A 12,767-nucleotide genomic window follows, 5' to 3' on the forward strand; every position below is an offset into this window, starting at 1 on the left:
TGTTTTCTACCTTCATCAGTTTCATTAAGTTTAAGAGGATGGAAAGGATTTGTTTGGCAATAGTAAATGGGAGGAAAGACTTTGTTAGGCGGTAGTGAAAGGGGTGGTGGAGATACAAGAATATGAAAGTATAGTTGGAGTTAATGGTTAGATAGTTAGAAGCTATATAAAGGGGAGGCTGTAGAGTTTTTTGAGTGAATAAAGATTGCTGTTGCGAGTGTTGACTTCTTGTGCTAGTCAGGAGTACTGCATAAACCTATCTAGAAATTATTTAAATATCTTCACTTTTAATGGTTTGTCCATCAGTTTTACGTAGACTGGGATGGTGTTCCATAATTTGGTGGCACAGTTTGAGTAGAGGGAGTTCCCAGCAGCATTGCATAATTTAGTTGTGTTCAGAGGTGATTTGTTGCCGGATTTTAGCCATCTGGTTGGTGAGTAATGTTGTAGGATGTTTTTTTAGAGCAGGCACTTTTCAGGTTTGTAGACTAAAGGTTGAACAGTTAGTTACGTTTAGGTTAGATGGTGAGGCAGCTGTAGCAAATTCAGTTGTTTTAGGAGCGTGCAGTGGTGGGAGTAAGAGGGGAAGGTACTAGCGAACTTGGTTCTTTTGTTATAGCGTTAGTCTACTTTTGTCTTTATAGTGGAATATAAATTTACAAGTTGGGGGTTGCAAACAGAAGAGAAGGAGGTAGGTGGATGCTCTTTTTAATACCCTTATTGGTGAGGTAGGATTTTGACCTGTAGAGAACACCAAGATTCTTGTGTGTGTATCTTATAAGATACTCAGTGTGGTCGCCATTATTCATGTTTTCATCTGACAGCTATTTAGGTTGGTTTGTGATGCTAACTCTTAAGGCTGTGTCAGAGTTTGTGATACTAAGTGTAAAGCTGTATTATTTTTCAAGGTGATATAATGCGAGTGTTTTTTGTGAGTCATGCTCTGAAGTGAACATTACTTGTTTTATTTCCTGAGGTTGAGTAGGAGGTAGGCATTAAGTAACCAGTTTTCGATGGCATAATGTAGAGTCCTGTAACACAATCCCTATTGCCAGCCCCCCAGCACATTATCTTCCTTCTGTGTTCTCTCTCCACTTTTTCAGCCTTTTGTCTGTTACATTCTCTGCCCTAATCCATGTCCTCTTTCCTGAACTCCCTTTGTCCCCCATGCAGTCCCCATTGTAATATTCCCCCCTCTTTGCCTCTGCCTGTGCTCCCCCCTTACTGGTTTCATTGCATCTCCAGTCTCCCTTAATCCTTTCACTAGTTCTTGTCCTCACTGCTGTCTGTTTTACCCTAGAATCCATAAAATTGTTATGACCTCATACCTAGCGTTACCATTTCCTTCTGCTGTTGCCTCAGTCATTCCGGTCCCATGTCTCATTAACCCCAGTTGTCCTCCCTGTGGCATCTAACTTCTGTCTTATCTTCCAATAGCATTTCATTCCACTCTGACCATTCCCCCTTTTTCCTAACCACCCAGGCCTTTTCATCTCATCTGGTTAGTATGCCACATTGGCCTGTCTATTCATGCTGAGTTGTGCACAGCCTTCTATTAACCTTGTATCTCCTTCCTCTCAGTTGCATTTGATGTGCTCCACTGTACCCTTGTGAACTATGTCAGAGTTTCTTCTTATTCCATTCTAGACCTCATTTTTTCTGCTTTGTTGCATTGTATAATCCCTCCCTGTAGACTGTGTACCCCTGGGGCGTCACTCTTTTATCTTGCATCTGCTTTGCTTTGCCTACTTCCTTTTTCCATACCATAGTACCATACAAAAATTGAACTGTGGCATTTTCAAATAAGTTAAACAATGGTAGTGATGGTTCATAAAAAAAAAAAAAAAAAAAAAAGAAAACTCGCAGGTGTTTTAAAAACTCTTTGGGAAGTGACAGTTTGCTTTTCTGAGAGATGATGCTGACTGACGTAGTGAGAAAAGTTAAATGTATAGTACTAGGTTTTGTTTAATTTCTTACGTTAAGCTTTACATCTAGGTAATTTGCTACTTACAAAGATTTGTCAGACATTATTTTAGATTTCTAGGAGGAGTGACTAAGTTGTTTTTTTCCTTCACTGACTACATACCTTTTTGTTGCAGGGATTTCTGGATCTGAAATGGTCACGTTTTGCCAGAGTTCTGTTGACCCGTTCCATTGCCATCACACCAACACTGTTTGTTGCAGTTTTCCAAGATGTGACAGAGCTGACTGGCATGAATGATTTCCTGAATGTGTTACAGAGTTTGCAGGTAAGACATCTGTTGGGTCCTACTCCCAACAGTTGTTGGTGGAATTGCCTGTAAATATGATTGTACTGCTTTCTGAAATTACCTTTGGAAGTATAATGCAGCAACATATCAATGTGTTGCAACCAAAGTCAGGCTTGCAGTTTACAATACGTCATACTCAGATATAAAAAGTGTATTACAGGAAGCAGGAAGTTATTGCTCCCTTGTATGGTTTTGATTAAGTAGAGAATATAAAGTCATTCTGTAGCTTAAATATCTACGACTCATCTTTAGGAAGTTTGTTGACTCTAGGAAACTAGAGGGATTAGATAATGTGAAATACACCATACAAGCGTTGTTCTCTTTCTCCTACAGACCCCTTTGATGAGATCTCTGCCTGTGAAATTATTTTTGAAAATTTACACCTAAAGTTACACTAAGTTCAGCCAGCACAAGATGTAGTGACCTCCTGGATGTAAGGCAAACTTTGCTTTTTTTACTGTGCTAGATGCTCCCTCCCTCCTTATAAATGTTGTGCAGTCTGTCTGAGAATTGAAAGTTGATGAACACCATATGATGCTTTCTTGCATCATATTTTAGTGATGAATTAAAAAGTAATAAGATTAACTAAGCACAACACACACTGTTGTGACGCTAATAGCATTTTGACACTGTAGTATTACTTGTAGAACTTATAATGGATAGTCAGGTGATTCCACATTGTAATATAATATGTAGTGAAAGCAGAAAGTACTGGTGCTCCTGATGTGAAGGCTGCTTTTATAGCACTTGTAATACTTGATACTACACTGTTTTGTATCTTGTTTAATTTCTAAAAATTATGATTTAAATAGTTCATTAATGGGGTCTCATTTGTTTCAGAAAATGGTTCAATTTCTGGAGCATTATGGTCAGAACTCTTACCATTATGTAAAGAAAATTAAGTTGCTAGGTATTAGATACTACATAGTATCAACAAACTGAATTTGAGGATCCAGCTTCTGGAAAAGCGGCTCAGCAGATGGCACAGAAACTCTTATCAGGTAGTAAATCAAAGACAAAAAGGTAAAGAAGATGGTCATCGGACATCCTTCATAAGGAATACCAGCAACAGCCTGCTCACTAGTTGACAGGTCATCAAAGGCGGATTAAAGGAGTACTTCCAGTAGTTTCTGAATGAAGAAAACCCCACAGAAGCTGTACTGCCCCAGACACCGTTTATGATGAAAGAGGACGAAGATCCCCATCCTAGAAGAAGTAAGAAAGACATTAAGGAAAATTAAGTCAGCAAAATCAGCAGGCTTAGTTTGAGGTTACTGCAGTTGTGATCACAATGTTGGGTGATTTGAGGAAGAAATGGCTGCAGAGGTTGCATGTTGAGTTATGGAGGGAAAGGTATATCCGAGATGACCGAAGAATAAACATTTTAGTGGCAGTGTACGAGAACAAAGGCATCATTCATGGTTGTGGGTAGTATACAGATGAGTCAGACTCTAGTCATGCTGCATGAAAGTGCTGGATAGAGTGATTGATAAGCAAATACTTAAGATTTTGTAGAAAGTAAGATGGGAGATGAGCAGTTCATATTCAGATGAGTCTGTAGCACAACCAACCTGATGTTTACAGTGAGAGACATGATTGAGAAGAAGCTGGTGATGAAGAGTGTCCAACTGAGCATTCCTGGACTTGGTGAAAGCATATGACAGGGTCCCATGAAAGCTGATTTTGGGTAGTACTGTGATGATTTTAAGTCCTGGAAACATTGTTCATACTTGTGTCATTTAGTTGTTGTACGGAGCCTGCACTAATTCTACCAATGTGCAGACTTGCAGAGAGGTTCCCAGTGGGAGTGGGTGTGCATCAGAGTTAATCTCTGAGTCCACTGTTATTCATACAAGTGATGGACTATTTATTTATTTATTTATCAAATAGACTGGAGGGACAGATCAACAAAGCTGCTTGCATGTTGATGATGTGGCATTACAAGCAGACTCTCAACAAGATGTTTGACAAATGATAGAGGAATGGAGTGCAAAACTGAAGGCACACAGAATGAAACTGAGTACAGATGTGACTGTTGTCATGGCAGCAAATGGGGGAAATCTGAAGAAACTGAAAATTTAGATAGAAGGGAAATGTTGGAACAGGTTAACTTAACGTATCTGTAAGGGTTGGTTGAGGAGAATGGAAATGCCAATGAAGAGGTCAAAGCTTGAATGAGAAGAATTAATCTAAATATCAACCTCTGTATAAAATGGGGAAATTATCATATTAATTCTACATATAATGTGATCAGAACACTTTTACATCCCTATCCCAGCAGACCAACATCACATATTAACTCTAACTTAATTCCATCCAGCTTTTCATACCTTTTTACAGTGTCAAGGCTAGATACCGTGCAATTAAGAAAAAGTATGTTCTTGCTTTAATATCTTTAACATATACAGCAGTCACTGATGACTGACCCCCTCATACACACACTTAAACTGCTCCTTACTGTACACTTTATAAAACTGCTTTACAGTAGAACACATAATTTACATTGTGAATTTTCATTCAAATGTTACTAAGAGCAAAACCGTTTTACTTGGTTACTTTAGTCCCTTCAGTGTCCTCCTTAACATTAATTACATAAAGTGGAGGGTATATCCACTACAGTTCACCCACCAGCTTAACAGTCAACAAATTTTCATTCTTTTTCAGCCAGTTCTTGCAGCGTCACATTTTATTTGTGTATCCCTATCTCTAATGGGATTGATATTCTCCATTGGTTCACTAATTTCATGGTGTTGCTCGTCTTGATCCTGTACATTTCCCAGCACCTGTCTCTAGTTCAAGTGCAAGGTTCTCATGTTTCTTCCATTCATCTGCCTTTTTTTTTTTTGTCACTTCAGCATTTTCTTTTGGAATAAGAAAAGTATTCACTGGGAAAGTGTTATGTATGGGTTTTGCTGTTGTCAGGAGAATGGGAAGCGGTGTCTTCTGTCTGTTGGCTCACCCTTTTTCCCCCCTCCTTAGCTTGTTCAACATCCAAAAATGTATATGATCTTCCAAGAAGAAACATTCTGAAGAAAGCTGGATACGGCAGTTTGAATAAGACGCTAACAACTGAACATTCCCCGATTGTTGTGATAAACTTGCTTCTCTTCTACTTGGTGTACAGTGAATACTAGTTTCTGCAAACCCTTCACTGCCCCTAGTTTTTAACATTTTTTCCATCTGCCACAATTTTATCAGGCACAACTTTCTGCTGGTCTGAATGCATCTTTATTAATACACTTAGGTCTTGGCTGCGTTCTCATGGCCTGATTTGGAGGATACACATGGTGCCCTCTCAGTTAACAAATTCTTTCAAACACGAGTCCAGTTGCTTAACTGTACTTTTGTAAAATTAATATAGTCTGTTCCTTCCATTTTCTTGTGGTACAACAGAAAATATCAAGTCTTCTGTTGTTACTATTTTTGAAACTACTGTTGTTGAAAAGCCCCATGCTCAGACTTTTTTTTTTTTATAGCTTCTGATTTTTGTAGTTTTCAGTTCACCTGAATAGGTAGTTAAAACATTTTTCCATTGTTTTATTTCACTTAAGTATATACCTTCACTTATTAACACCTCCTGAGTGCATTTGCTTTATTTTATTTTTTTCTGCTATGTTACTGGAAACCATCTGCCGTACCAGAGGTATAGTTTAAACTGCTTTTTGCTGAAGAGCTGGAAGATTCTTTCCAGGCAAAGTTTTTTTATTTTCTCTTAATTTCTCCAAATGTCTTATTTGCTGGCATCTAGGTTGTGTAGTTACTAGCCAGAAACTGCATTTTACTCAAACTGATTTCTGAATTTCAGTTTTCTGTCTGGAAGCTTCCTAATCAACCTGATTGTTGTGTAGCCATATTGGAAGTCGTAAATGTACAGCTGTTAGTTTAACACCTTGGAGCCATCACTGGTGCATTTTTTTGTCATAGTAGAAGTGAAGCATTCCATGGTGATTTACTGTGTAAAGCAAATCCAAAGCAGTGCCCCTACCTTTTCTGAAATGTACATGGCTGTGTAGTGTGTGTACATTTCCTGATGTCTGTTGAGATATGTTCAACCTCCGCAAGATTGAGTCACTGTTTGTTTGCCTGGACAAGTCTTTACAAGTGATGCATTATAGTTTGCCATCAGCAGGCAGACCATGCCAGCAGTAGCAGACTTCCTCTACTTTCAGCAGCCGTAGAGACTATAAGCATAGACATTCACAGCATCTATTATGTTCCCATTCAGAAAGCTGCTTTTGGCATGTTATTTACCAAAAGCATGATATCTACAAAGACACCAGTGTACAGTTGTACTGTCTTGCTGTCATCCATAACCTTTTAGTTGAATGTAAAATCTTTGTCACTTACTGATATATGAAAAACTCTGGGAAACACTTGAGGTGATGCCCCTCTTCAGTCCTTTGCATCAAACAGGAAGACTGCCATACCAACACTGGTGTTTTCACTGAGGAAAGAGCCACTGTTATTGAGGTTGCAAACTTAAACATCCATTCCACCGGACTGCACGCAGTATTCAGATGACTGACTCTGGACTGTTAAAACAGATTTTTTACTCATAGCCCTGCCATTGCTATAGCTTCTGTGGTGATGACTGTAAGCATATATGATACAGTAAAGGTGTACTCCAAGGGAGTAGATTTGAATACAGCGATTGAGAAACCCAAGTCATCAGCTCATTGGTGAGTGATGCCACAATTCCCATTTTAGCAGTATTTTATTCTTTCAGAACTGGAGCATGAATAAGTATAGGATAGAGAGGAAGAGAAAAAAAGGAAAACTTGACCAGTGCACTGCTTTTCCACGTGGAAACATCTTGACTTTTTCTCTTTTCACTCCCATCATTCCTGCTACTGTCTGCTGATCTTCAGCTTCCAATTCTGTGACCTAGTAGCTCATTTATCTCTCCACCATCTTACCTTTATCTGCAGAATCATGGGAGCAAGAGCTAATTAGAGGCGAGTCATCGACAGAGGTGGAGTGGCTTTATTCCCAACCTTGAAGCCCCTCAGAATCCTAAAATATGAAAATAAACACTAGGTTCTGGTGCATGCTGCCCTGCTTTCAGCAGTAACAGAATCATTACTTATTAAGCCAATGGTTCTGAGACTAAAGTCCTTTTTAGTGTTATTACATATTTAACAAATCTGCCTTTGGTAGCAGCATATCAGCAGACTATGGTGGGCTGTATTTTCACACTAGTCGTTGTACAGTTGTGGGTTTTATACTGCATTTTGTCTCTGTTAGTGAGTAGTTCTTGTTTCTTCAACCCCTTCTTCTCTGTTCTGCTGCCATAATCCTTTCATTCACTTCCATTCCCGACTAGGCGTGTAATTATTTAGTTTGTTTTTGAGTGTGCAGTTTAAGTTTAGTTAGAGGTGCAAATGGTTAAAGTTAGCTAACTGTTAGGTGCTTGGTTTGTTGCTTAGTGGTGTAGTAAGTTAAATATCAACTTCATAGATATATCCAGACAAAATCACTTCCAAGTAGTCCACAGCAGTTAAGTGAAAACACTAAATTTAGTAACAGGATAAAATACAGATAAGCGCTTTCACAGTGAGCTTCATCAGATCGAAAATGCATTTCAAGACTCATCGTTATAAAGCACAGAACAATTCCAAATAGCCAATCAATTCAAGGTGCATCTAGTGGCATTAAATACCATAGTAACCCTATAAATCAACCTTAAAGCTACAAGTAGTGTATAATTTTTTTTTTTTAAATATATACATAGCCTAGGTCAATGATTTGTTAAATGGTACAATAAATCCATCTAAAAGTAAGAACACACTGTATATTACATTTCTTTCTCAGGGGTCTAGCTCTTAAAGCAGGTTGTATGGATATATCATCATTCAAACCAGGATGACAATGTGCTCTTAATAGAAAAATCCACCTAAGTTCTGCTTGGTATGTTCTATTTATAAGGTCTCCCTTGTTAATATTCTCATGGATTAATTCTAATACCAAGAATCTGAAAGTGTGTTCCATGTCAGTGCTAATCATATGTTTTGCTATTGCACTATAGCTCATACCCCTGTGTGCACAATAAAGATGGGCACGAATGCACTCCCGTAGGTGTCTGTTCGTCTTGTCTACATAAAATGAGCAACTTCCATTGCACAATGCTAACTATACTAGATCCTTTATATTTATTTATTTATGTTTTCATCTCTATTATTACCTACTGCCATATTATTACCCATTGCAGATGAAGAAAAATATGGTTTCCCAGTAGTGTCCTACAAAGTTTAACACTGTCATGGACATTATCAGAAATACTATCTTTTTTGGGTTAACTTATTCCAGTGATGGTAGGAAGATTAGAGATATTATTCACAAACATTGGTCATTATTATGTACAGACCAGGATATACATAGACGTGTTGGTGATAGACCATCCTTTGGATATAAAAATAAAAAATCACTGAAACAAAAGTTATGTTATCCCAAAGCAAGTAATCAATTAAGTGAAACTATATCTGATCATGGGATGAGGAAATGTAATAGTTCTTATTGCACGTGCACTGATGAGTCTGGATTTTTTATACATCCTTGTAGTAGTAAGACGTTTTTGCATCTACCTCTAGCTGATTGTAATTCAAAGGATCTAGTATAGTTAGCATTGTGCAATGGATGTTGCTCATTTCATGTAGGCAAGACGAACAGACGCCTACGGGAGCACATCCGTGACCATCTTTATTGTGCACATGGGTATGAGCCATAGTGCAATAGCAAAACATACAATTAGCACTGACATGGAACACACTTTCTGATTCCTGGTATTAGAATTAATCCATGAGAATATTAACAAGGGAGACCTTATAAATAGAACATATCAAGCAGAACTTAGGTGGATTTTTCTATTAAGAGCACATTGTCATCCTGGGCTGAATGATAGTATATCCATACTACCTGTTTTAAGAGCTAGACCCCTGAGAAAGAAATGTAATATACAGTGTGTTGTTACTTTTAGATGGATTTATTGTACCATTTAACAAATCATTGATCTAGGCTATGTATATATTTTTTTTAAAAATTTATACACTACTTGTAGCTTTAAGGTTGATTTATAGGGTTACTATGGTATTTAATGCCACTAGATGCACTTTGAATTGACTGGCTATTTGGAATTGTTCTGTGCTTTATAACAATGAGTTTTGAAATGCATTTTCGATCTGCGAAAGTACTTGTCTGTATTTTTTCCTGTTACTAAATTTAGTGTTTTTACTTATCTGCTGTGGACTACTTGGAAGTGATTTTGTTTAAATATATTTATTGGTGTTGCTTTCCAGTGGTGTTCTTTCTTCAGGTATCGTTTTTTTTTACTTCTTTTGTTGATTAGCTTCATAGATAGTGACTATGAAATTGTTATGCATTTAGTGTACTGTTTCTATGATTTTTGCAGTGTTTATTTTTTGATGGAGAAACAGACCAGCTTAAAAAATGCACCATGTGTGGACACACAATTCTGCCCCAAGACCTTTACAATCTATGTTTCATGTGTATAAGAGTTAATTTGTCATTCTTTTTTGAAATTTGTGCCACCTCCTGACCCAAAGCCTTGGTCCACTTTTTATGTCCAGTTACTTTAGACATTCTTAACTTCATCCAAAACATTTTTCCTTTGCCCATATTTTTCATATTTCACTCCCAATAAACCTCTCTTTCAGAAAAGAAACCATAGCAGTTTTAACCATATCTCCAAACTGTGTATTTCATTTTATTCAGTTTTAATCCAACTTCACCCAATCAGTTTTCGATTCCTTTCATAGCTTGTACCATCTGTAACTAATTTTAGTCATTACTATTAAATCATTTGCAAAATAATAAGGCACCTTTACACTACTGTTTTACATATGCGTTTCTGCAATTTTGTTCTACTTTTCTCAATAACTGCATTCATAACCATAGCAAGAATACCCGTTTAACGGACATCCTTGTTTAACACCTCTCTTTATCTGCACTTTACCTGTCCATCCATTAACTGGTATCTACTGAAAGTATTGTCATAAATGATCTTACTAACTTTATCAGATTTTCTTTCATTCTGTACAAATTTAAAATCTTTCATGTAATTGTTACAGCTTAGACTATCATAAGCCGTTTCTGCATCACAAACTATTATTTTACACATATTCTTTTCTCTTAAAACGCTGTCTACAGCTTCTTTTACTATAACCATAAAATCCTTATTAGCTTTTTCTTTTATACTGCATATGCATTCATTGAAAATTTGTACCAAACATTTAGTTATGTTTTTTGTAAAATTTTCATTAATACTTTGTAGTTAATATTATACTATCTCTGATTCTTCTCTATTTCCATTTTTTATATAAAATGGCATTATTCCTTCACAAATTCTTTCTTTCTCTGTTATACCATATGTGAACCATTCAAGTATTATTTTTAAAATACTTTTAATTTTCCCTTATGCATTTTTTTATAAAATGTATAACCTATTCTTACTGGACCTGGCACAATCACTTTATAGACAACTTTTAAAATGCAAATTTTTCCACTAGTAATCATCCTAAACAATCCTGTCTACTTCACTCTTGTAATTCTTAGTTACTGCTCAGCCCTCCCTTATATTTGCTTTATTATAAAACTCGTATTTTTCTATGACATTCATTATACTTGTTTGCTCAGTGATATCTCCCGTATCATTCATTTTGTTTGTTCATAGGTAGGTACAAGGCTATTGGCCCTAAGGCCTATACAAGCCTAGGCAAAAAGGTACCCTGGCTTCAGTCATGATATCCCCCGTATCATTCATTTTGTTTGTTCAGTCATGATATCCCCCGTATCATTCATTTTGTCCATTTTTCAGTCATCATTGTGCATTATCTTTCCTAAAAATAATACTTTATCTGACCTTGTAAAAAAATATGTTTATATAGTCTACTTTTTAATATTTTCACAATGTATTTCTCACTCCTTGCATATACTTACCTTATCTTCTCGTTTTATACATGCCTCATATTCATTAATAATTTTACAGTGCTAAAAATGTTTAATTTTTCCAGTCTACCTTTGCCAGTCTGGGATACTAGTTTCTGTTTTTCATTATATACCCCCAAATGTTCATCTGTGCTGTAAAGCTGTCTTACAGCGCTTTTTGGAATAATTGTAATTCTCGCTGTCCAAATAATTTAGTTTTACTGTCTTTTAACAGATTGACCTGTTTTAATAAAACCTTGAACCTTACTTATTTCATCCGTAACAAAGCAGTGGTCTGAAAATTGGCATCCCCTATTTCAATGCTGACTTCCTGTAAAGTCTCAGAAGACATAACCTAGCATAATCGATTTCAGTTTAAGCACTTTTATCTATGCATTTTCTCTGTTGCCTTTACTGTAACTGCCCACATTGTCATATGCTTACATACATTTCTTTATTTTACTGTTGAGTTTTTGCAAATTACAATTAAAATTAACCATTATACTGATCATTTTCACTGTAACATTTTTTTCGTCTCATAATTTTTCTCTTAGTATGTTAGCAGATGCCTATACAACCCTCAGCCTCCATATCTTGTTAGACTGGAAAGGGATCTTTGTGAGACGAGTTGCTTAGGTGCAAGTAGAACGAGTTTAGATTTTTTTTTGTATTTAGGAATAAATGTGCATCACTCAGCCAGGATTCTGTAGATGTGAAAGATTGCAGCTTTTTTTTTTTTTTTTTTTTTTTGCAGGTTGTGCATATTTTTGGCAGAACATGTAAGGGTTGCACTGTCAGCAAGCTGGATTAATAGTGTCTTGTTTGTAGGCTAAGTGAAGGTGATTTATAATATATTGGAGTAAGAGGCCAAGAATGATCTTTGGGGGACTCCTCCTGATACAGAAAGAGAGAAGGTGATACCACTTTGCCATTTGACAGCTTATTGTCTATTTGACAATTAGCTGTCAAATCAGGTAAGAGGTGTGGGGGTGAAGTCCTAGGGTGCACAGTTCTGGGGTGAGACACTATTGAAAGCTCCAGATATGCTGCTGACAGTAAGTATCTCTACTTTAGTTTATGGTCTTTGTAAAAGTGAGGAGAGTGGTTGTGGTAGTGTGGTGGGTACAGAATCCATGTGTTGTTGTGAATTGGTTAATTTGTGTGATAAAAATGAACAGTTGTGATTGGATGCATATTTCTTGGATTTTTGATGGTGTGAATAGTATAGCTGGTAAAAGTTAAGCAAGAAAGGTGGTGATGAGAAGGTTATACACCACCAATTATTTAATACCATCTCCCAAAACAACTTTTCTGGTACGTTTGAAATTCAGATAAGCTTCACTCCTGATTATTATAACTGTAATCCTTCAGAAAATCTGTTATTTGATTTGCTTATCTTGAAAAATGTTTGTTTTGCTGTAAATAAAGCCAGTGGAAAAATGCCAATTACATACTGTTTGCTGCCATGCAGCTGCATTATTAAGACTGTGATTTACAGTATGGTAAGACACTAAAGCTATAATCATTAAAAGATCAGATGAAGTCAAACCAGACAGG

The 12,767-nt window shown here is 36.6% G+C and overlaps 1 protein-coding gene across 4 annotated transcripts in view; it reads left to right on the forward strand.

The window, feature by feature from the left end:
- The window catches only part of SLC11A2 (solute carrier family 11 member 2), a 614,374-nt gene that overhangs the window by 490,106 nt on the left and 111,501 nt on the right, over positions 1-12,767 (forward strand). For all 4 annotated transcript variants that reach the window (XM_044083456.1, XM_044083455.1, XM_044083459.1 and 1 more), the window contains one exon: positions 2,100-2,249. In XM_044083456.1, coding sequence (XP_043939391.1) covers positions 2,100-2,249 — 150 coding nt within the window. The remainder of the gene's footprint in view (positions 1-2,099; positions 2,250-12,767) is intronic.

This window comes from Protopterus annectens, chromosome 9.part0 (genome assembly GCF_019279795.1).
Source record: "Protopterus annectens isolate FY-2018-M chromosome 9.part0, PAN1.0, whole genome shotgun sequence".
Lineage (NCBI taxonomy): Eukaryota > Metazoa > Chordata > Ceratodontiformes > Protopteridae > Protopterus > Protopterus annectens.